The following is a 26,387-nucleotide window of genomic DNA, read 5'->3' as shown; positions in this document are numbered from 1 at the left end:
ATGCTAAGAGGATGCAGGGCGACTTGGATAGGTTGGGTGAGTGGGCAAATTCATGGCAGATGCAATTTAATGTGGATAAATGTGAAGTTATCCACTTTGGTGGCAAAAATAGGAAAACAGATTATTATCTGAGTGGTGGCCGATTAGGAAAAGGGGAGGTGCAACGAGACCTGGGTGTCATTATACACCAGTCATTGAAAGTGGGCATGCAGGTACAGCAGGCGGTGAAAAAGGCGAATGGTATGCTGGCATTTATAGCGAGAGGATTCGGGTACAGGAGCAGGGAGGTACTACTGCAGTTGTACAAGGCCTTGGTGAGACCACACCTGGAGTATTGTGTGCAGTTTTGGTCCCCTAATCTGAGGAAAGACATCCTTGCCATAGAGGGAGTACAGAGAAGGTTCACCAGATTGATTCCTGGGATGGCAGGACTTTCATATGAAGAAAGACTGGATGAACTGGGCTTGTACTCGTTGGAATTTAGAAGATTGAGGGGGGATCTGATTGAAACGTATAAGATCCTAAAGGGATTGGACAGGCTAGATGCAGGAAGATTGTTCCCGATGTTGGGGAAGTCCAGAACGAGGGGCCACAGTTTGAGGATAGAGGGGAAGCCTTTTAGGACCGAGATTAGGAAAAACTTAATCAGTTTCTATGTGTTGTGGAGGCACCTTAACACTCCCTGAACAGTGCTCGCTGTAAGGAGATTGTATGTTCTTCCTGTGACTGCTTGGATTTCCTCTGGGTGCTTTGGTTTTCTCCCACATTCGATGGAGGTACAGATTATGGTTGGTAGGTTGTGGGCATGCCATATTAACACTGGAAGCGTGCCAACTCTTGTGGGCAGCCCCCATCACATCCTTGGACTGTGTGGGTCATTTAGAAACATAGAAACATAGAAAATAGGTGCAGGAGTAGGCCATTCGGCCCTTCGAGCCTGCACCGCCATTTATTATGATCATGGCTGATCATCCAACTCAGAACACCGCCTCAGCCTTCCCTCCATACCCCCTGACCCCTGTAGCCACAAGGGCCATATCTAACTCCCTCTTAAATATAGCCAATGAACTGGCCTCAACTGTTTCCTGTGGCAGAGAATTCCACAGATTCACCACTCTCTGTGTGAAGAAGTTTTTCCTAATCTCGGTCCTAAAAGGCTTCCCCTCTATCCTCAAACTGTGACCCCTCGTTCTGGACTTCCCCAACATCGGGAACGATCTTCCTGCATCTAGCCTGTCCAATCCCTTTAAGAATTGATATGTTTCAATAAGATCCCCCCTCAATCTTCTAAATTCCAATGAGTATAAGCCTAGTTGATCCAGTCTTTCTTCATATGAAAGTCCTGTCATCCCAGGAATCAATCTGGTGAACCTTCTCTGTACTCCCTCTATGGCAAGGATGTCTTTCCTCAGATTAGGGGACCAAAACTGCACACAATACTCCAATACTCCACAATTTATCTTGGTGCAATGGAGCCTTTCGGACTCAAAAGTGATTTCAACAATTTCAGGTAAGTATTCACTCTAGCCTTGTGCATCACTTTCAATATTTCAACTCCCCACCCCAACTCCCAGCACAAAGTGAAAGATTTAACTCCTGCGTCACGCTCCACAGCTGCTGCCTGACCAGATTAGTATTTCCAGTGCAACACACAAAATGCTGGAGGAACTCAGCGGGTCATGCAGCATCAATGGAATCAGTTGATGAGTTGAGCACAGACCCTTCATTAGGACTGGAAATGAAGGGAGAAAATGCCTGAATAAGGAGATGGGGGTAGGGGGAAGGGAAAGAGAACAAGCTGGAAGGTGATGGGTGAAGCCAGGTGGGTGGGAGGAGGGATGAAGTAAGCTCTGAGGTGATAGGTGGAAAAGACAAAACACTTGAAGAGGGAATCTGATAGGAGAAGACAAGATCATGGGAGCACCAAGGGGTGGAGAAGAGTTAAGAGGCCAGAGTGAAGAACAGAAGGGGAAGGGGATAGGAAAAAATTGCCAGAAGTTGGAGGAATCAGTGTTCATGCCATCAGGTAGGAGGATACCTCGACGGAATATGAGGTGTTGCTCCTCCAACCTGAGAGTGGCCTCATTGTGGCATGAGACACAACTATGGACCGATATGCCAGAATGGGAATTGGAATTAAAATGGCTGGCCACCAAGAAATCCTACTTTTTGAAGATAGAGTAAAGGTGCTTAACAAAGCACCATTCTATGCCGGGTCTCACCAATTTAGAGGAGCACTCAATACAGTAGACAACCTCAATACATTCACAGGTGAAGTGCTACCTCAGCTGGAAACATGTTTGGGGCTTGGAATGGGCAGGTGTAGCACCTGCGCTGCTTGCAGAGATGAGTGTGAGGAGGGATGAATGGACAAGGGAATCATGGAGCGAGTGATCCCTGTGGAGAGCGGCACATTGTCTTTATTGTTTCAGCATTTGATTCACTTGCATTCTGCCCAACCAAAGCCCTTCCCCGTCACCCCTGATGTTTTAATTTGAAGCACGCTTACCTCTAGCTTTTCCCATTCTGGTGAAACCATCAACCTAAAATGTTCAGATGCCACCTGAGTTGCTGGCAATTTTTTTTTTTGAAAATAAAATACCTTTAATATTGGAGATCTACAGAGTGTAACAAACAGAGTGTTCTTTGTTCCTCTCCACAGATGCTGCCTCACCTGCTGAGTTCCTCCATCATTCTGAGTGCCTTACTCTGGATTTCCAGCATCTGCACAATCTCCCATGTTTAGACTGTTCTCTGTTTTACTATGATAGATCTCCAATATTAACAGTAGCTTGGAGAAAGACTTGTTTTATGGGATTCGATTTAAACAAGCCAGAAGAACATAGAGCTAGAAAACTGACTCGTTATACAGAACGGAAAATCATCATATAATTCCATCAAGGAAGCAGAACTGACTGCATACAGAAATACAAAACTAAAACACTAAATATGTTTAAAATGGTAATTAAAGCAGGTTTCATTTTTAGTTCAGTACCTTTGCACTTTGGAAAGGGATGATTCCAACTTCCATCACTTTTACAGGTAAGCTTAGGTTCACCGATCAATGAGTAGTCACCAAGGCATGAAACTGTGGCCACCATTCCGTATTCCCATGACTCTGCAGAAGGGCTTGATATTCTTCCATTCTCAATGGCCGGAATGTCAGAACATTTAACAACTGGCAAGAGATGCACTTTAGTTAATGCCCAGAGCAGACCATCACAACACACCTTTAACTTCATGGTTAAAAATCAAACTGAGTCAGTAAAAGTTCAACAGCACTCTATTGCAATGTAGCACTTCAGAATACAGGCAAATCTCATCCTCCCCAATGCACATTCAAAACCCCATGACCACGTATCCACCCTTCACAATCTTGGCACCCACTGTAAACTTAGACCAACTGATCCCCAGGGGTACAGACACATACACAGCAGCACAGTGGTCAATATAATACGTTACAACATCATCAATCGGGATTCAATTCTGTTGCTGTCAGTAAAGAGTTTGTTACGTTGTCCCTGTGAATGAGTCGGTTTCCTCCCACAGTCCAAAGACATACAGATGCAAGAAAAAGTTTGTGAACCCTTTGCAATTACCTAGTTTTCTACATTAATTACTCAAAATATGGGCTGATCTTCATCTAAGTTATAACAGACAAAATAATCTGCCTAAACTAATAACACAAACAATTCTAATTTTCATGTCTTTATTGAACACTTTGTTTAATCATTCAGTCTAGGCTGGAAAAAGTACGTGAACCCTTGTATTTCATAACTGGTAGAATCTCCTTGAGCAGCTAGAATCTCCAACAAACGCTGATCACAATGACGAGGAGGAATTTTAGACTATTACACCATACAAAACTGTTCCAGTTCATCAATATATCCTGGATACCTTGCATGAACCGCCCTCTTTGGGTCATGTCACAGCATCTCAATTGGGTTATGGTCTGGACACTTGGCCATTCCAAAACACAGATTTTCTTCTTTTTAACCATTCTGTTGTTGATATACTCTTGTGTTTTGGGCCATTCTCTTGTTGCATCATCCAACTTCTATTAAGCTTCAGGACCACTACCTTGATATTCTCCTGTAACATGTCTTGACACAAGTTTTAATTCATTGTTCCCTCAATGATTGCAAGCTGTCCAGACCCTAAAGCAGCCCCAAAACATAATAATCCTTCCACCATGCTTCACAGCTGGGATGAGGAATTGGTGTTGGTGTGCAGTGCCCTTTTTCGTCCAAACATAGCAATGTGCATTTCTGCCCAAAAGTTCAACTTTTGTCTCATCTGTCCACAGAACATTGTCCTAGAAGTGTTGTTGAACTTCCAGGTGGTCTTTTGCAAACTTGAGACGTACAGCAACGTTGTTTTTTTTTTGGAGAGCAGTGGTTTCCTCCAGTGTCCTTCCATGAACACCACTCTTGTTCATTGTTTTTCTTATAGAGGATGCATGAACAGAGATTTCAACAAGTTCTAGAGATCTCTGCAGGTCTTTGGGTTCTTTTTCATCTCCTTCAGCATTGCATGTTGTGCTCTTGGTGTGACCTTTGCAGGATGCCCACTCCTAGGAGAGCAGCAACAGTACTGAATATCCTCTATTTGTAGACAATTTCTCTTACTGTGGACTGATGAACACTCAGGTCTTTAGAAATGCTTTTGTTGTCTTTTCCAACTTTGTGCATCTCTACAATTCTTCTTCTCAGGTCCTCTGAAAGTTGTTTTGATCGAGGCATGGTGCACATAAACAGGTCTTTAAGAAAAGCAGGCTATCGGTAACTTGATTTTGTGTAAGGCAAAGCACTTCTACAACCCACAGCTCCAATCTCATCTCATTGATGGAACACCTGACTCCAAGTAGCTTTTGTAGAAGGCATTACCCCAGAGGTTCACATACATCTTTGAACCTAGACTGTGACTGTTTAAATGGTGTACTTATCATCAATACTGAGTGCAAGCGTTTTTGTTATTAGTTTAGGCAGATTGTATTTGTCTATTATTGATTCTTTGATGAAGATCAGACTACATTTTATGAGTAATCTATGAAGGAAACCAATAATTGCAAAGGTTCACCAACTTTTTCTTGGAACTGTATGTGTTGTGTTAACGGCAAACACAAGAGATTCTGTAGATGCTGGAAATTCAGATTAACAGAGACAAAATGGAGGAATTTAGCAGGTCAGACAGCATGCATGAAGAGCAATAAACAGTTGACATTTCAGGATGGCACCTTTCGTCAGGACTGGAAAAGGCTTCTTGCCCTTTCTTTCTGGTCCATGATGAAGAATCCCAAGAAGGGTCTCAGCCTGAAACATCAACTATTCCTCTTCATGGATGATGCCTGACCTGCTGAGTTCCTCCAGCATCTATGTTGCCCTGAAAGCATGTGACATCTGTGGTCTGCTCCCAAGCACATTGGGCATTGACACAAAATTATGCATTACACTGTATGTTTTGATGTACATGTGACAAATAAAGCTAACCTTTGTTAGAATCTGGGAAAACGCCTTTGAAGTCATCTCTGATTATCACTTTGGCTCTGGATTCCCCCACTCTCCACAAATCTTTTCTACAGCCAGAAAAGATTAAACTCATGCTGGCATACACTAAGTCCAGGGAAAGCAACCCATCTACATCCATTGCACAACCACAAAACCCCAGCAAAGACTTAACTACAGTACTGCATGCATCTGATGATATTGGGCAAGTGGGGAAGACATTACTGCTTGGTATGGAGTTTCCAATCACAGTCAGCTTCAGAATTCTGTTAGCACACCCAGCTCCATCATGGGCACAACCCTTCCCACCATCAAGGACACCTCCAAAAGATGATGCCTCAAGAAGGTGGGAAGAACCCGCTCCACCCAGGACATGGCCTCTTCTCATTACCACCATCAGGCAGAAGGTACAGATATCTAAAGGCACACACTCAACGTTCTAGGAACAGCTTCTTCCCCTTCACCAGATTTCTTATCTGACCATAAATTCATGCACACAATCTCATTATTCCTATTTTGTATTTTTTTTATATTCTAATACTTTGAAACAGTGCAGATAATGCAACAGAGCAAAAAGATACAGTGGATGGGAATAACAACAGAATAGGAAGCGAGAAATAAAGGCAACCACTAAAAGAATATCAATCACTCCAAACAACATCCAAAAGTCGATGAGAAAGCAGTAATAATCAAGGCAGTAAAACACAGTTAGATGGCTAATGGCCTCAGATTGCTGATCAGTACTGAGGGCATAATACTGTACTCAGCCCATCATCTCCACCACCATTAGATTTCTGAATGGACAATGAATCCATGTACACTACCTCACTTATTTCTTTTTACACTACTTATTTAGTGTAGCTATATTTATACATATATATTTATTGCTATAATTAACTTTTTTTAACTAAGTATTACAATTTACTGCTGCTGAGAAACATATTTCATGTCATATGCCAGTGATATTAAACCTGTTTCTGAATCTCAGCTCACCGTCACATGTAGGTACCTGGCCACTCCATCCATCAACTTCGCACAACCGGTAATTTCGACCCACCAGAGTATATCTAAAGAGGCGACAAAATTTAAAAAGTCATCTCAGAGAAGCTTAAAGTTACAGCCAATGTTATCAGGAAGAGACTTAGCAATTATGTTCCATTAATTTAAAATTAATCATCACAGGACTTTGTAAGAAAACAGGAAAATGTGTAGCTACACTGCTAGATGGAAAAACATTAAATCAGTGATCTACAACACTGCCATCCAAGATCAGCGTCAATTTTTCCTCCTAATGTAGGAAAAATATTGGCATGAGTTAAATGCCAACTTTTCATTTGTATTTTAAGAGACCATGTGACAGAACAAATTCAGATTAACATGGAATATGCTGGAGCAACTCCGCTAGCATCCGAGTAGATAAAAACACTCCATTAGATCCAATAAAAAGTCTCACCCTAAAACATCAACTGTTTGAATCAGACAACCGACTTTCCAATGGTAACAAATCCATGACACTTACAGGAGCCGAGTGGCCAAGTTGGACAAGTGTCACAAAGTACAAATGGAGACACTCACACTGAGGTGCTCAACAGCAGCAAAACAGGGGATGTCATTTATTTATTAATTTTATTTAGGAACAGCCCTGGCTGCTCAATTACAGCCACCCGTCCAATCAACCTACTAACCCGTACATCTTTGGAACATGGGAGGAAATCGGAGCACCTGGAGGAAATCCATGCAGTCCTGGGGAGAATGTACAAACTCCTTACACACAGCAGTGAGAATTGAACCCAGGTTACCGATGTTTTAAAGTAATATGCCAACCACAATTTCCCAATTATTGGATATTAGCAACTCTGGGAAGGTCAGTGTTTATTGCTTTTCTCCATTGCCTGTGAGAGAGTGATGGAGTTGTCATCCTGCAGGTGAAGTTGTTCAACAGCAGTATGAGATGGGGAGATAGGCATGGAGCAGTAAAGCTGATCAACAACTCCCCTATCGAGACCACCCCGCCACACCTCCAAACACCACTGCTTTATCATTTCCTGTCTGTCAGCTGATGTGCAGACACTGCTGTACCATTACTCTACGGACACACAATCTATGCATAGAAACTATCTTATGTATTTATATTTGTTGTAATTTTGTATTGGGTTCATTATCTTAATGTAGGTTTTTATTTGGTGCTGCATCAGATCTGGAGGAACAATTATTTCATTCTCCTTTAGACTTGTGTACTGGAAATGACATTAAATAATCTTGAATCTTGAATGCAGGCTCTTGGCATGACTGTCTCATGCTGGTCAAGGTGCCCATCTAAGCTCATCCCATATCCCTGTGTTTGGCCCATATCCCTCTAAACCAGGAGTTCCCAACCCTTTGTATGCCACGGACCCCTACCATGAACCAAGGGGTCCATGGACCCGAGACTGGCAGCCTCTGCTCTATCATGTAGCTGTCCAAGTACTCCTGTTAATGTACCACCCTTACCCACTCCTTTCCAACAGCTAATCCCATATGCTGTCCAGCTTCTCGGTTTTGCCACCACCTCCTGTTCTGATGCTGATAAGGAACACTATTGCAATAATGTGTAAACTGAAATATTAACTCAACTCTTTTCTTTCAATCAAGTACGTGAATACTCACCCTTCATTACAATAAAATGTAATCTTACTTCCAAAAGTATTGCCACCCTCGAAATAGCCATTCATAATTTCCCCCGGACTTCCACAGCTATTTGCTGAACAAAAAAAGGGGAGAGAAGCCAGGATGTTACGAAGTGTTGATATACCTTTACAATACAATTCACTGAAATGTAAGAGAAACACGAAACTGATGCACACTTTTTCCAGATCGTTCTAAATATTATTTAATTTCAAAGTTTGAGGTCAGCAAGGCAATTTATTCAAGATATTAAACTCCTCAGGAAATTACAGTGGCATTTTACCCTTCATTAAATTAATCTTGACATTATTGTTCATAAAATGAGCTCTTCCAAAATTTCAATTTGCTTTTTCTCACTGAGAATTGAAGCTCAGAGTAGCAGGTTTTCACCCTTGTGTCTAAAAGGCAGAGGAGCACACTTAAGAACTAGGTTTGTGTCAGGAAGCGTCTGACTCCCTTGAACCACACACCAGCTAACTTACTTCAGTCCTGGAGAGGATGGGGACTCAGAAAAGACACAGATTGCAAAATGAGAAAAGTTATTGAGTGAGAAAGGATTAGTTATTGAGTACTTACGTGTACAGTTGGCTTGTAATGGTCCCCAAACACCTTCATTACAAGTAATATAGTTGGTAGTGAATTGAGGAAAAGTGTAACCAGGGTTACATACGTAAAAGACCTTGGATCCACTTGCAAATGTATCCTGCTGACGAAACCTCTCTTCTAGTAAGCCATTTTCCAACCTTGGCGGCTGGTTACATTCCCCTAAAAAAAGAAAAGAATTAGCCTTTTTAATTTGCAACTAGCACAAGAGAAGAATGCCTGGAAAAGACTCTCTTAAGCTATTTTCCTTCCATCCAGTTCAATGATTTTTGACAATTTTTTTGTCTTGGAGATGCCAAATATTGAAATGTACAATATGGGAAATGAAGTCAAAATAAACATGAATGCAAGTACAGAAGCAACTAACAGTGTTTTCTCTGCAAACTCTGAGTTATCACTGTTATTAGACATTAGGTCCCTCACTGACTATAAAGGAAAGTCCTCCTCCTCTGCAACCAGCGACACCACACTAGCTGAGCAGCGAAACTTTTTTGTTCAGTTTGATAGGGATGACAACGAACCAGCCATGAAGACCTTGATACCTGAGGACACAGTCCTGACACTGAACACACAATAGGCGAGACTTACCATTCACAGTATCAACACACACACAGAGCAGATAGAACAGACGGCGTACCTGGGAGGTCCTCGAGAACTGTGCTCACCAGCTGGCAGGTTTTTACTGAAATCTATAAACTCTCTTTGTCCCTTGCTGTGGTCCCTGAGTGCTTCAAAATACCAACCATCATCAGTCAGTGGTAACATGCCTCAACGACTGGTTGCACTCACCCCCATAGATGCCAAGTACCTGGAGAGTCTGGTTAAGAACACCATCCTTGCTACTGTGGACCAGCACCAGTTTGTCTATAACACTGTGTGTCCGACAGAGTGATCAGCAGCACTGGGGCTCCACGGGGGACTGTCTTGTCTCCCTTTCTCTTCACCATTTACACCTTGGACTTCAACTACTGCACAGAGTCTTGTCATCTTCAGAAGTTTTCTGATGACCCTGCCATAGTTGGATGCATCAGCAAGGGAGATGAGGCTGAGTACAGGGCTACGGTAGGAAACTTTGTCACATGGTGTGAGCAGAATTATCTGCAGCTTAACGTGAAAAGGCTAAGGAGCTGGTGGTAGACCTGAGGAGAGCTAAGGTACCGGTGACCCCTGTTTCCATCCAGGGGGTCAGTGTGGACATGGTGGAGGATTACAAATACCTGGGGATACGAATTGACAATAAACTGGACCGGTCAAAGAACACTGAGGCTGTCTACAAGAAGGGTCAGAGCCATCTCTATTTCCTGAGGAGACTGAGGTCCTTTAACATCTGCCGGGAGATGCTGAGGATGTTCTACGAGTCTGTGGTGGCCAGTGCGATCATGTTTGCTGTTGTGTGCTGGGGCAGCAGGCTGAGGGTAGCAGACACCAACAGAATCAACAAACTCATTTGTAAGGCCAGTGATGCTGTAGGGATGGAACTGGACTCTCTCACGGTGGTGCCTGAAAAGAGGATGCTGTCTAAGTTGCATGCCATCTTGGTCAATGTCTCCCATCCACTACATAATGTATTGGGTGGGCACAGGAGTACATTCACCCAGAGACTCATTCCTCCGAGATGCAGCACAGAGCGTCATAGGAAGTCATTCCTGCCTGTGGCCATCAAACTTTACAACTCCTCCCTTGGAGGGTCAGACACCCTGAGCCAATAGGCTGGTCCTGGACTTATTTCATAATTTACTGGCATAATTTACATATTACTATTTAACTATTTATGGTTCTATTATATTTAGTACCTATGGAGCAACTGTAACAAAAAACAATTTCCCCCGGGATTAATAAAGTATGACTATGACTATGACTAAGGCAAACAGATCAACTGAGGATGCTACTTTCATAGCTCTCCACACTGTAGTGGAACAACTTCGGCACAAGGACACCAATGCCAGAATGCTTTTTGCGAAATACAGTTCTGCCTACAACTCCACTCTTCTCAACAAGTTGACTGTTAAGACTACACAAATTGGGACTCAAGACATCAAATTGTAACTGCATACTGGACTTTCGTACCCAGTGAGACGAGGCAGGATACGTCTACCTCCCTGACCGTGAACACCGGTGCACCGCAGGGATGTGTACTGAGCATTCCCCTTTACATTCTTTTCACCCACTCCATCCTTAATCTCGCAGACGACACCTCCTTGATTGGATTAACTACAAATAACAATGAAACAACATACAGAGAGGAGGGGCAGAAATTGTCAGAGTGGTGCAATAACCATAACATCTCACTCAAAATAAAAAACAAAAAGGAATGATTATTGATTTTAGGAAATCAAGAAGGTATGAGCAAGCTTCACTACTCATAAGCAGTGAAACTATGGAAAGGGACTCCAGCTTTAAGTTCTTGGGAGTGAACACCACAAAGGAGCTCCCTTGAACCATGCTCCTCCGCTTTTGTCCATAAATCTTCCTGGTTTTCCTCAAACAGATTCTGGCATTTTAATTTAACTCTGTTATCTGACAAGGATTTTTTAAAGTTTATGGAGAGGCAAATCACTCTTTTTTTTGAAGAGAATACGGTGGAGCAGACTTCTAGCCTTGTCATATGGGATGCCTTTAAAGCATATATTAGAGAACAAATCATTTCTTATACTGCAAGTGTAAAGAAAAAAGTTTAATATAGCCAATCAGCTGAAACAATTAGATGAAGAATATGCTTCGACCTCAGATCCTGCTGTATATAAAAGACTGGTTGAAATTAAAGCTAAATATGATTTTTTTATAAATATACCTTATTAAAAATCAATTTTATATCCATGGGGATAAAACAGGTAAATTATTGGCTAACCAAATTAAAACTTCTAGTGCTAAACGACAGATTAAAGAAATTTGTAAACCTAACGGTAATGTGACAACTGATCATTTAGAAATAAATGATACTTTCAGAGAATATTATTCTAAACTTTATAGCTCTGATCTTCTTAAAGATAATACTATAATGGATAACTTTTTACACCAAATAAATATCCCTACACTTTCTGTTGATGACCGAAAACAGTTGGATCAATGTATTTCTGACGAAGAAACAGCCGAAGCTGTACGTTTGTTGCATTCAGGGAAAGCTCCAGGTCCTGACAGATTTTCTGGAGAATTTTATTCGGCTTTTTCTTCCTTGCTCATACCCCAGTTATGTTCGTTTTTTTCAGATTCTTTTGAGTTAGGTAGATTACCGCAATCCTTTTACGAAGCTTCTATATCGCTTATCCTTAAAAAGAATAAGAATCCAACTGAATGTTCTTCATATAGACCAATTTCTCTACTTAATGTTGATGCTAAAATTTTATCTAAAGTTCTGGCCCGTAGGATGGAAAATACCTTACCACCTGTCATTTCTGACGATCAGACTGGCTTTATTAAAAATCGATATTCTTATTTTAATATTCGCTGATTATTAAATGTTACTTATTTTCCTTCTAAGGCGATATCGGAGAGTGTGATATCCTTAGAAGCTGAGAAGGCTTTTGATCGGGTTGAATGGCATTATTTATTTAAAATTTTAGAAAAATTTAATTTTCGGTCCATCTTTATTCAATGGATTAAATTACTGTATTTATCCTCTTTTGCTCGGGTTCTTACTAACTCTCAGAATTCTAAACCATTTAAACTTCAACGTGGAAACAGACAAGTTTGCCCTTTGAGTCTTTTGCTCTTTGACCTGCCTTTAGACCCTTTAGCTATTGCTTTCTGAGAATCTAACGATATCACTGGTATTTTACAGAAGGGTACTATCCACAAACACTTTATGCAGATGATTTATCGCTTTACATTTCTAATGTTGAAACTTCCTTACCTTCTGTGCTTTCTTTACTATCTTGCTATAGTCAATTTTCTGGATATAAACTGAACCTACACAAGAGTGAACTCTTTCCTTTGAATAATTTGCTATTAACTGATAGTAACCATCCTTTTAAAATCGTAAGAAACTAATTCACTTATTTGGGTGTAACAATTACTAAGAATTATAAATACTTATTTAAAGAAAATGTTCTTACTTAATTAAATTATATAAAAAGAACATTATCAAATTGGTCGCCCCTTTCGTTATCATTGATTGGCTGAATTAATTATATTAAAATGAATGTTTTACCTAAATTCATATACTTCTTTCAGGCATTGCCCATTTTTATTCCTAAATCTTTTTTTGACTCTCTGGACTCTACTTTATTCTCCTATATATGGAAAAATAAATGTCCTCGACTGAATAAAGTCCATCTCCAGAAAGTTAAAAAGAATGGAGATTTAGCCTTACCAAATTTTAGGTTTTATTACTGGGCAGCTAATATATGGAATCTCATGTTTTGGTTATACTATATTAACCACGAGGACTGTCCCAAGTGGGTTTCTTCAGAAGCTAACTCAGTTAATAAATTTTCTATTATCTCCCTATTAGGATCTTTACTTCCTTTATCCTTAAGTAAGATAACTGAAAATGTGGTAGTCAAAAATACTTTAAGGATTTGGATACAATTTAGAAAAAACTTAGATTTATTGAGATTCTCCCTTTCTAGTCCTATTTTAAAAAATTTTTTTTAAGCCTTCTATGGCTGATGTAGTCTTTAAACATTGGGAAGGATTGGGCATTACATGTTTCCGGGATCTGTTTGTGGGAGGAAGTCTTTCTTCGTTTGAACAATTGTCAACTAAATATAGTTTACCAAAAACCCATTTTTTTCGGTCCTTACAAATTAGAGATTTTCTGCAATCTCAATTATATACATTTCCCAATAGACCTGATAAGAACATATTAGATGAAATTCTTAATATGAAACCATTCTATAATGGTTCAATATCCAATATTTATGACATGTTGTTGGGAATGAGAAATGATTCTTTACACAAGATTAAAAATCTCTGGGAACAAGATTTACAGACCTCAATTTCTGAAGAAACTTGGAATGAGATTTTTAAATTGGTTAATACTTCATCGCTATGTGCTCATCATTCCTTCCTACAATTTAAAATTGGTTCATAGGGCTTATATGACCAAGGATAAATTATCTTGTTTATAGAGATCCATCTCTCTATTGTGATAGATGTAACAATGGAGAAGCTTCACTTATTCATATGTTTTGGACTTGCCCAAGTGTTGGAAAATATTGGAAGGAAATATTTCAAACGTTTTCTGTACTCTTTAAAGTAAATTTTAAGCCTAATCCTTTGCCTGCCCTATTTGGTATTGCTGGAAGCAAAGATATCATTTTGAAGACATCTGATCTGCACATTCTGGCTTTTATCTCTCTTACAGCTAGAAGGGCGCTTTTGTGTCTATGGAAGGATGCTGTTCCGCTTAATCATGCTCAGTGGTTATGGGATGTTATGGCATGCCTAAATTTAGAAAAGATTCTTTGTTCAATTTCTGAATCTAACCAAGATTTTCAAAATTTGTGGGGGCTGTTTTTAAATTATTTTCATAATCTTTGATTTCTTGTTAAAGTACAGAAGGTGGTTAATAGTATATTTTATTATCTGAGGAATTTCTTTTTTCTTTTTTTTCCCCAAACAGCTTCGGCTTTGGTACTGGGTGTAGATCTTTTTTTTCTTAATAAAATTGTTTATATTCCAATATACGAACTAATCTAATCCATATGAATATAGAGTAAGGAGTTTGTTAATGTGATTCAATATACTGTATCTGGTATTATTATATTTTGTTTTTTGTTTTATAACATGTATTCACTTGAACTCTGTATTCTTATATATATATATATATAGAAATCAAATTAATAAAAATATTGAAAAAGAAAATAAATAAAAAACAAAAAGAAATGATTATTGATTTTAGGAAATCAAGAAGGTATGAGCAAGCTTCACTACTCATAAGCAGTGAAACTATGGAAAGGGGCTCCAGCTTTAAGTTCTTGGGAGTGAACACCACAAAGCAGCTCCCTTGAACCACCAACACCTCCTTGATAATCCGGAAGGCTCAGCAATGCCCATATTATCCTTCAGTTTAAAGAGAGCAAATCTGCCCCGAAAGTTGCTGGTAAACACTGGTGCACCTCAGGAGTGTTTGCTTAGCCCACTGCTCTACTCTCTCTATACCGATGACTGTGTGACTAGGCATAGCTTAAATACCATCTGTAAATTTGCTGATGATACCGCCATTGGTGGTAGAATCTCAGACGGTAACGAGAGGGCGTACAGGTGTGAGGTATGCCAACTAGTGGAGTGGTGTAGCAGCAACAACCTGGCACTCAATGTCAGTAAGACGAAAGAGCTGTTTGTGGACTTCAGGAAGGGTAAGACAAGGGAACACATACCAATCCTCATAGAGGGATCAGAAGTGGAGAGAGTGAGCAGTTTCAAGATCTCTGAGGACCTAACCTGGTCCCAACATATTGGTGCAGCCACAAAGAAGGCAAGACAGTCACTATACTTCATTAGGATGTACTGTGGACAGCATTCTGACAGGCTGCATCACTGTCTGGTACGGGGGGGGGGGGTGGGTGCTGGGGCTACTGCAAAGTACCAAAGAAACTGCGGAGGGTCGTAAATTTAATCGGCTCCATCTTGGGCACGAGCCTACAAATACCCAGGACTTCGAGGAGCGGTGTCTCAGAAAGGCAGGTATTATTAAGGCCTTCCGGCATCCAGGGCATGCCCTTTTCTCACTGCTACCATCAGGTAGGAGGTACAGAAACCTGAAGCACACACTCAGCGATTCAGGAACAGCTTCTTCCCCTCTGCCATCCCATTCCTAAATGGGCATTGAACCCGTGAACACTACTTCACTTTTTAAATATGTATTATTCTGTTTTTGCATGATTTTTAACTATTCATTATACATATACTGTAATTGATTTGCTTATTTATTATTTTTTCTTCTATATTATGTGTTGCATTGAACTGCTGCTGCTAAGTTAACAAATTTTACGTCACATGCTGGTGATAATAAACCTGATTCTGATCGTGTCATTGAAAATACACTGACCTACTGCATGATAGTGTGGCACACCAGCTACAACAGGATCGACCAAAAAGCACTTCAATGAGTGAGCAGGACTAAACAGAACATCAGTGGGGCACAACCACCCGATATGGAAACCATCTACAAATGACGATATCTACGCTGTCACACAAAATCATGATGGACTCATCCCACCCCAGTACATCCTGCAGGCGATACAGAAACATCCCTGCACAGGCATTCAGACTGAAAAACGGCTTTTTCCCCAGGGCTGTCATACAACTGAACAATGACACACCCACACATTGTCCACAGGCACCATGGACAATCTCCAAGTGAAGTTAATGGGTATAATAATACCTGACGTGATTTTATGCTTAATCATCGTGTTTTATCAGATGGGCACGTGCAACACTTGAATAGGGCAGACACTGTTTCTCTTAATTTTAGAGTAGTTTGTTTTTATTTGCTAGTGGTTTGACTAGCTGGTAGAACAAAGGGATCTCGGAATACAGGTCCATAATTCATTGAAACTTACAGCACAGGTTTGTAAAGAAAACTTTTGGCACAATTTGAATCATAAATCAATGTACGAGTACAGGAGATGGGATGTTATGTTGACGTTGCATAAGAAGTTGGTGAGGCCTAATTTGGAGTACTGTGTGCAGTTTTGGTTGCCTACATACAGTTAAGATGTAAATTATATTGAAAGAGTACAGAGAAAATTTCCAAGGATAGTGCTGGGCCTGGAGGATCTGGTTATAACAATTGACTAGGTTAGGACTTTGTTCCCTACAATTCCCTGGAACGTAGAACATTGAGAGGAGATTTGAAAGGTATGTAATATTACAAGGGGTACAGATAGTATTTTAAAATCTGAAGTTCGTAATGCAATAAATAAGATGAAGAAAGGAAAGGCAGCAGGACCTGATGAATTAGTAATAGAACAAATTATCGCCCTTGAAGATTATGGAATTGAAAAACTTACTGATTTAATCAATGACACTTATGAGACTGAAATTATATCAGAAGAGATGGAAAAAAAAAATCAGCATTTATCACTCTTCCTAAGAAACCTGGAGCAATAGAACGTGAATTACATAGGACCATAAGTTTAATGAGTCACATCACCAAGATACTTCTAAGAATTTTGATGACAAGAACTAAAAGTAAGATACAAGCTGAAATAGGTAAAGAACAATGTGGTTTTGTGAAAGACGAAGGTACAAGAAACACAATATTGATGTTAAGAATACTTTCAGAACGAGCTATTCAAGTGCAAAAAGATTTGTTTGTTTTATCGACTACACAGAAGCATTTGATAAAGTGAAGCACAATAAGTTATTTGAAATATTACAGGAAACTCTAGATCTAGATTCGAAAGACCTCCACCTAATCAGAAATCTGTACTGGGAACAAACTGCCACTGTAAGAATAAATGGAGAAGTGAGTCAGTTTACAAAAATCGAGAGAGGCGTTAGACAAGGGTGTGTTTTCTCCCTTGATTTGTTTAATGTGTACAGTGAAACAATATTACAAAAAATAAGAGACATCTTGGGAATCAAAGTTGGCGGTGAAAACATCAACAATTTCAGATATGCAGATGACACTGTGTTAATTGCAAGTACCGAGGAAGAACTACAAAACTTAATTGATATAGTTGTTGAAGAAAGAGCAGAAATGGGTCTATTTATCAATTGCAAAAAGACAGAATGTATGGTGATATCCAAAAAGAAGGAGAATCCTATCTGCAGGCTGAGAATAAATGGGGAAGACATAAAACAAGTACAGAACTTTTGCTATTTAGGAAGCTGGGTAACATCAAAGGCAGGTGCGACATGGACATCAAAAGAAGAATAGGGATGGCAAAAGACACCTTTATGAGAATGAAGAGTATACTGACCAACACTAAACTAGGCATGACAACCCGCCTCAGAGTACTGAAATGTTACGTTTATCGAGTTACATTATATGGCTCAGAATGTTGGACAATATCTAGTAACATGAGGAAACAAATTGAAGCAGCAGAGATATGGTTTTTGAGGAGGATGCAAAGAATATCATGGACAAAACGAATATCTAACGGGATGTCATGAACAGAGCAAGCACAAGAAGAGAAATAATGTATAAGATCATGAAAAGGCAACGTGACTTCATTGGACATGTGATTAGGAAAGAGGAGTTAGAATGCACAGTAACTATGGGAAAGATTGAAGGGAAGAAAGCAAGAGGAAGGCAAAGACAAATGATGATGGAGACAGCAGCCAGAGAACTGGAAATGAATACCAATGAATTGATCCACTTGACCCGAAACAGGAGTGTGTGGGCCATGGCAGTCAAAGCTCAAACTGGGCATGGCACCTGACGATGATGATGACAGATAGTGGAAAAAGCCTGCTTGCATTCACCCTAAGGCTGGGTGGGACTACAATTAGAGGTCATGGGTGAAAGGTGAAAAGTTTAACGGGAACATGAGGGGAATCTTCTTCACTCAAAGGGTCGTGAGAGAGTGTGGAATAAGCTGCCAGCACAAGTGATCCATGTGAGCTCGATTTCAACATTTAAGTGAAGTTCGAATAGGTACGCTAATGGTCCCGTGCGGGTCGATGGGATTAGGCAGTTTAAATATATCGGCACGGACTAGATGGGCCAAAGGGCCTGTTTCGGTGCTCTGACTCGTAAGTAGACAAGAGGGTGATACAACCGCTGGCACAATTGGTGTTAATCAGCCGGTGGTCTGAGTACTAGAGTTGGCACGTCGTGTTACAGCCGCCCAAAATGTCAAAATCTCCTCAGACGCGAGAAAGTGGCACCACAGAACCCTGACTCAGCTCAGCGGGAATGCCAAGATTCTCAGCCAGCACAGGAACTGCGCCGATCTCCCAGAGCCGACCGCTAAAGCTCCACTACTGCCGGGCAGCAGAGAGCACCCACCCCGGCCCCAGACACAGGCCTTCCCAGCCCATTCCCTAACCACCAACACTCCGGCCCGGGTACCCAGAACCCGTCCCCTTCCCGACCGGCACCACTGAGCCCCAGCTCACCTGCCGCCAGGGCCCTCGCCACCATCGCCCAGAGCAAACCGAACAGCAACACCACCGCCGCCGCCATGGTCGCAGACGGAAAATGCCGCACCCTGACCGAGAGGTGCGCCTGCGCTCTGGGCTGAGGCCGGGGCACGGTGCCGCCATGCTTCATACTGGCGCGCTGAGCCTCGGGGCTGCCAGGCAGGCGTGACTGAGCCCAGAGAAAACGCTGGAGAACGAGCATCTGTGGAAAAGAGTCAGCGGCCGATGTTTCGGGCCGAGACCCTTCATCAAGACTTGGGCAAGAAGGGGAGAAGTCAGATAAAGAAGGTGCGGGTAGAGAGGGAAGATGTAGCAGGTGGTAGGTGAAACCCGGGGTCAAGTCAAGAGCTGGGAAGTTGATCGGTGAAAGAGATAAAGGGCTGGGGGGGGGGGTGGCGAGGAAGAAAGGGAAGTGATGGACAGGTAAGGAGATAAGGTGAGAGAGGGAAGTGGGAATAGTGAAGAAGAGGAGGTGGTGGGGGTAATTACTGGCAGTTAGAGAAATCGATGTTCATGCCATCAGGTTGGAGGCTACCTAGACGGAATACAAGGTGTTGCTCCTCCAACCTGAGTGCGGCCTCATTGTGGCAGTTGAGGTCCTGGACTGCCACGTCGGAACGGGAATGAGAAGTGGAATTGAAATGGGTGCCGCCGGGAAATCCTCCTAGTTGTGGCACACGGAGCGTAGGGGGTGCTCGGCGGAGCGCTCTCCAAATCTGCGCTGCGTATCACTGACATACGGGAGCAGGGATCGGTCCCTCCGCGACTCCCTGGGCCACACGTCCCTCCCCACGGATCTCCCACCTGGCACTTATCCCTGCAAGCTTGTCCCTACACCTCCTCTCTTGCCACCATTCAGGGCCCCAAACAGTCCTTCCAAGTGAGGCAACACTTCACTTGTGAGTCTGTTTCTATTGCATCCGGTGCTCCCGGTGCGGCCTCCTCTACATCGGTCAAACCTGACGCAGATTGGGGGACCGCTTCGTCGAGCACCTCTGCTCCATCCGCCAAAACAGACAGGATCTCCCGGTAGCCACCCACTTCAACTCTGCTTACCACTCCCATTCAGATATGTCCATACATGGCCTCCTCTACTGCCATAACGAGGCTAAACTCAGGTTGGAGGAGCAACACCTCATATACCGTCTAGGTAGTCTCCAGCCCCTTGGTATGAACATAGAATTCTTCAACTTCCGGTAATTCCCTCCCCCTCCCTTCCTCTATCCCTATTTCACTCTACCCCCTCCCCCAGCTGCCTATCACCTCCCTCTTGGTTCCGCCTCCTTCTACTACCCATTGTGTTTTCCCCTATTCTTTCTTCGCCTTTCCTGCCCATCACCTCCCTGCCTCTCCTCCCCCACCCCTTTATCTTTCCCGTTACTGGTTTTTCACCTGGAACCTACCAGCCTTGTCCTTCCCACCCTCCCCCCAACTTCTTTATAGGGCCTCTGCCCTTTCCCTCTTCAGTCCTGACAAAGGGTTCCGGCCCGAAACGTTGACTGATCGTTTCCACGGATGCTGCCCGACCTGCTGAGTTCCTCCAGCGTGTTGTGAGTGTTACCAGATACAGCCGGTGACAGCAACAGACTCGCAGGTGAAGTGCCGCCTCACCTAGAAGGACTGGTAGCGAGGGAGGTGTAGGGGCAGTGGTGGTACCGGGAGGGAGATCGGTGCAGACTGTGACCATTCGAGCACAAATCCTCAATATGTCCGTGTGTGAGGAGGCTCCCGAGCTACCCTTCCTTAAGGCTGTGGATCACGGAGCTCCCCCTGTGAACCGATGCCCTGAGCTGTAGTTGTCAAAACCCGGTGTCATTTTAATGTTTTTTTTTCAGTTAGTATGTCGATTGTATTTTCCCGGTGTAATCACGTCAGTATGCAGCGTTCATTGTACTGTTTACTGTTTACCTGCAACTCGACCCCTTGCCACTCACTCCAGGCACGCTCACGCTCCCTGATCTCCCACCGCACACCTCCCCTGCTCCCCCGGGCGCGCTCTCGGTCCTCGACCCACATCAGTCCCGGTGCGCCCCCGATCCCCCACCGCTCGGCGCATTCCCGCTCCCTGACCCCCACCACCCACCCTGAACTACTGAGAATTAAATTGAGCCCCTGAGCCAAATTGCTGCCAGACGGGGCGGCGGGAGTGGGGAGGAGGGTGCATGAGCGGCTGGAACGAGTGAGGAAAGTCGGAGAATTCAGTGGAGACACCAGACAGTCTGTACAGAGTGCCGGCGCTGGGATGTGGAGCCCATGTGCTGAATGAACGCAGCGGGTTGTGTGTGTCTGTCTTTGTGTGTATATATGTCTGTCTTTGTGTGGGTGTGTGAGTGCGTGTGTATCTTTGTGTGTGAGTGCGTGTGTACGTCTTTGTGTGGGTGTGTGTGCGTGCGCACACACGGGGCGGGGTGGAGGGGGTGTACGAAATAGGCAATCGACGTTTCGGGTCTTGAAATCAGAGAAGAGGGCTCAACCCAAAACGGCGAAGGACAGGTTCTATGTTACTGTTGAAATTGGTTTATTATTTTTATTAACAAAACAAGAATAAACCGCTCCATAACTTTTCATTCTTTACTCACATGGTCAATGCTTTCCATCCTGTTCTGCATTGCTTCCACTCATGTGGCACCCTAAGGTTTTTATTAAATACTACAGTATTTGAGGGGCTTCTTCCCTCAGCCCGGCCCCTCCCTCTCTAGAAGATAGGCCCTAAACCGTGGTCCTTCCATTCCGATTCTCTGTGGTGGGATGTTTGTCTCCGTGGTCGTCCCCGGGAACAGCCCGTAGATCAGAGAGTCCTCTGTTATGCAGCAGCTCAGGGGACCTTTCATCTTCCTCCACAGCTTCTTCCCCAAACCCACCATGTGCGAGGAGGTGAGTCACTGTCTCTTCCCCACTACAGGCATCCTTCGGGCAGTGGGAGCAAGCCCTGACTGGGAGGCAGCTCACGCCAGATGACCAGGTTCTTTCCAGTTATTGAAAGGGAGTGCACTTTCCACAGTCCCAGTTCCTGCTTTACACTGCCAGTCCACTCCAGCCGATTTTTGTTGCACGCCTCAGCCCCTCTGAATCAGATCCCCAGCACCTTCACCTAATCGGACCTGACGTTGAAGGGGACCCTGGATTGGTCGGGCCAGTTGCTGAACAGCATGGCCTCCCTCATCGTGCGGTTGACCCTGGCCCCCAATGCTAGCTCAAACCGGTCGCAGATGCTGATTAAACTGCAAACTGACCTCGGATCAGAGTAGAAGATGGTGATATCATCCATGTACAGGGAGGTTTTCACTTGGGTCCCTCCACTGCCTGGCAGCGTCACCCCTCGTGCTCTCATCGCTCCTGATGGCTTTGGCGAAGGGTTCCGTACAGCACACCAACAAGACGGGAGAGAGGGCAGCCCTGCCTGACTCCAGAGTTGATGGGGAAGTTATCTGTTTCCCACCCATTAACTTGGACTGAACTACAGATGTCTGTGTGGAGCGGTTGGATCCAATTCCTGATTCCCTCCACAGATCCCATTTTGGAGAGTATTTCCATCACGTGTGATATCCTGTCAAAGGCTTACCCCTGGTTCAAGCTGACCAGGCAGGTGTCCACCCTCAGTCTGATACAGAGACGATGGCATCCCTCGGCAGCACAAGGCTGTCAAAGATCTTCCTGCTAGGTACAGCAAAGGTTTAGTCACCTGACCCAGAACAGACCTGACTGTGTTGGAGATGGTGGCCAGGATCTTACAGTCCACACTCAAGAGCGAAATGGGTCTCCACTTCCTGACGTCATCTCTTTTCCCCTTCTGCCTGGAGATGAGGGCATAGATGCCCTTCCTCATGGAGTCCGGCATGTTGCCGGCTAGAAGCATAGCACTGTACACTTCCAGCAGATCTGGGCCCATTCAGTCCCATGGAGCCAAGTACAATTCAACTGGGAAGCCCGGTAAGTTTCCAGGAGTTTTACTCGAGTCAAAGGAAAGGATGGAGCCAGTCAGCTCGTCCAGGGTCAGTGACTGGTCCAGACTCTCTTGCTGCCACCTATTACTTGTATGATAGACAGCAGGAAGTTCTAGGAGACTGTGGTCTTTCTGTCACACAGACTGGCATAGGACTGACAGAGCCTCATATGGCCTTCTTTGAGTATGCTACTGAGCCGCCCTCCTCCTCAAGTCTGGATCATAGAGCTCCCCTGTGAACCTTTCTGGTCTTCCCGTAGATGACAACAGGCTCGCACAAGGCAGCAGTCAGAGAAGGGCACCGGCGTGACGTCAGTGGACCTGACCATGATGGGCTCTGATAGGAACAGGAAGTCGATCCATGATTGGTCTGGGCCACCTGATTGTGACCAGGCGGGTTGCGGCTGTGCTCCACCTGTGGGGGTGACAGAGGCGTTGTGCAGCGTGGCTATTTCCAGCACTTCCTTCAGGGATCTGTTGGTACGATCCAGCCTGCTCTCAGTGCTACTGGATCATCCAGCCGCATCAACGATGCACTTGAAGTCTCCAGCCAAGTGACCGGCTGCCACGTCGCCGGTAGCAGTGGGAGCTGATCAAGGACGGCCAGCCACTCACTCCACGTGGCTGTGGCGTACACGTTGATTAGCCGGAGCGAAGTGTTTCGGTACTTTACATCTGCCACCATGAGGTGCCCCCAACTACCGCTGACTCAGGTGATTGAGAAGTTGCCTCCCCACAGCAGAATCCCCAGGCCAGAAGTATTGCAGTCATTGCCCCCCAACCACACAGACGAAGGCTGGGACCACCATCTCAACTGCCTTTGGTAGTTGCAGAGGTGTGGTAGCCTGTACTCTTGTAAAGCACTGACGTATCGCCCAGTTTGCTTAACACTATGCACATTTAAAGTTGCCAGTTTTAAGTCCATTATTTGCCCCTAAGATACCTGTCACTCAGCCTGAGCCATCACACCCATAGCTTTAGTAAACTGATGCACCTTTGTGCCCCAGGTGTTGATGATGTGACTGGTGGGGTAAATGTTGTTGTACAGGTATGTCAGACAAATATGTACAGTTGCAAGAAAAAGTTTGTGAACCCTTTGCAATTACCTGGTTTTCTGCATTAATTATTCATAAAATGTGATCTGATTGTCATCTAAGTCACAATAATAGACAAACACAATCTGCCTAAACTAATAAAACGCAATTGTACTTCTTCTCGTCAATATTGAGTACTCCATTTAAACAATCACAGTCCAAGTTGAAAAAGTATGTGAACCTCTTGTGTAACGCCTTCTACAAAAGCTACTTGAAGCTTGGTGTTCCAATCAATGAGATGAGATTGGAGGTGTGGGTTGTAGAGGTGCCCTGGCCTATTAAAAAAGACACTCAAGTCAGGTTACTGACAGAGCCAGCTCTCCTCAAGAGAGATGTGTTTACATGCACCATGCCTTGATCCAAACAACTTGCAGAGGACCTTATATAGATGCATTATAGAGATACATGAAGCTGGAAAACACAGCAAAAGAATTTCTAAGGACCTGAGTGTTCATCATTCCACAGCAAGAGAAATTGTCCACAAATGGAGGAAATTCAGTACTGTTGATATTCTCTCTAAGAGTGGGCGTCCTGCAAAGATCACACCAAGAGTACAACGAGTAATGCTGAAGGAAGTGAAAACGAACCCCAGGGTAACAGTAAAAGGCCTGCAGAAATCTCTAATACCTGCTAAAGTCTCTGTTCATGAGTCCACTATAAAAAAAAAACACAGAACAAGAATGGTGTTTATGGGAGGGCACCACAGGGGGAACCACTGCTCTCCAAAAAAATGTTACTGCACTTCTCAAGTTTGCAAAAGACCACCTGGATGTTCCACAATGCTTTTAGGACAATATTCTGTGCACAGATGAGACAAAAGTTGAACTTTTTGGGAGAAACGGACACCACTATGTGTGTGTGGAAAAGGGCACTGCACAGCAACACCAAAACTTCATCCCAACGGTGAAGCATGGTGGAAGATGCATCATGGTTTTGGGGCTGCTTCACTGCCTCAGGGTCTGGACAGCTTGCAATCGTTGAGGGAACAATGAATTCAAAATTATAACAACACATTTTACTGGAGAATGTCAAGGAAGGAGTCTGTCAACTGAAGCTAAATAGAAGTTGGATGATGCAACAAGACAATGATTTGAATCACCAGAGAAAATCAACAACAGAATGGTTTTTAAAAAAAAAGAAAATTTGGGTTTTGTAATGGCTAAGTCAGAGCCAGACCTTAACCCGAATGAGATGCCATGGAACGACCTTAAGAGGACTGTTCATGTGACGTATCCCAGAAACATTGATGAACTAAAACAGTTTTGTATGGAGGAATAGTCTAAAATTCCTCCTCGCCATTGTCCAAGTCAGACCAGCAGCAGCAGGAAACATTTGGTGGAGGTTATTGCTGCTCAAGGAAGTTCTATCAGTTATTAAATTCAAGAGTTCACACACTTTTTCCAGCCTGGACTGTAAATGATTAAACAAGCTGTTCCATAAAGACATGAAAAGTACAACTGTTTGTGTGTTATTAGTCTAGGAAGATTGTGTTTGTCCATTATTGTGACTTATAAGATGCAGTCTGATCTTCATCTAAGTAAATTAATGCAGAAAACCAGGCAATTACAAACTGTATGCTGGTGGTGCTTTGGTTAGATTACTGACTCCGCTAGAGACCATGGCTCAAACCATCGATGGCTACTGTGGAATGTCAATTCAGTTCATGGTGTGGATTTAGGAAAAATTGGTCACAGTGGCACAGACCACAATTGCCATTGAACCAATCAGCTTCAATAATATTCTTCAGGGGTAAAGTATTTTATAAATCTGGTCAAGATAGCACCAGCAAACGATTCCTTAGGCAATGTCTTCCAGAGAGCCAATCTCTCAATTATTGCACTTTTTCTACACTTTCTGCTTGTTCTTTTTGTCTTGATTGTGTTACGGAACCTGTTGGAGCCTGTGCCATGCAGTTTGGAATTCGATCGAACGATCAGATACCGTTGAGCATGAGGAGAGCTGCCTTATGGAGAAGACCAGAAGCGGGGTCCCGAACAGGACCAGAACACGAGCTGACTCGTAGAAAAGATGTGGAACCTTTGGAGAGGGCGCGGCAGAGATTTACCAGGATGCTGCCTGGTTTAGAGGGCATGTACTATGAAGAGTCAAGCACGAAATGCTGGAAGAACTCAGCAGGTCAGGCAGCACTATGGAAGAGAGTGAACAGTCAACGTTTCAGGCTGAGACCCTTCTCCAAAGAGGTCTTTTATGAGAAGACAAATATCAGAGTTGTATCATACACACATACTTTGACAATAAAACAAACCTTTTTGAATCATGCTGTCCATACCCAGCCTGACGAACGCAAGTCTCTAAATTCACCCTGTGTGGTTGCCCATTACAGCCAATGAACTGGCATTGTAATCCCCTGAATTATAGCTAGACACCATCACACTTTCAACAGGGAAGGCCACCTCAGGTTTCTAGGATCTGGCCACAAGGGCGAAATCCCAATTAGAACAGTGACGACCAGTTTATTGTTCAAATGAGCAGCCTGCAACAAAGGTAACCATTGGGCAGCATAAAAGATGGAGGAGAGAGAAA

The 26,387-nt window shown here is 43.4% G+C and overlaps 1 protein-coding gene across 3 annotated transcripts in view; it reads right to left on the bottom strand.

Moving 5' to 3' along the window:
• LOC140210130 (membrane cofactor protein-like) overlaps positions 1-19,023 on the bottom strand; it is a 52,692-nt gene extending 33,669 nt beyond the window's left edge. For all 3 annotated transcript variants that reach the window (XM_072278993.1, XM_072278995.1, XM_072278994.1), the window contains exons 1-5: positions 18,783-19,023; positions 8,745-8,933; positions 8,151-8,244; positions 6,498-6,571; positions 2,996-3,178 (exon numbers count right to left, since the gene is read on the bottom strand). In XM_072278993.1, the coding sequence (XP_072135094.1) occupies positions 2,996-3,178; positions 6,498-6,571; positions 8,151-8,244; positions 8,745-8,933; positions 18,783-19,008 (766 nt within the window). In that variant the 5' untranslated portion in view covers positions 19,009-19,023. The remainder of the gene's footprint in view (positions 1-2,995; positions 3,179-6,497; positions 6,572-8,150; positions 8,245-8,744; positions 8,934-18,782) is intronic.
• Between the last annotated feature and the right edge of the window lie 7,364 nt (positions 19,024-26,387).

This window comes from Mobula birostris, chromosome 14 (assembly GCF_030028105.1).
Source record: "Mobula birostris isolate sMobBir1 chromosome 14, sMobBir1.hap1, whole genome shotgun sequence".
In the NCBI taxonomy this organism is placed as follows: Eukaryota; Metazoa; Chordata; class Chondrichthyes; order Myliobatiformes; family Myliobatidae; genus Mobula; species Mobula birostris.
Note: the sequence above shows the minus strand (reverse complement) of the source record. Positions and strands in the feature narration are given on the sequence as shown.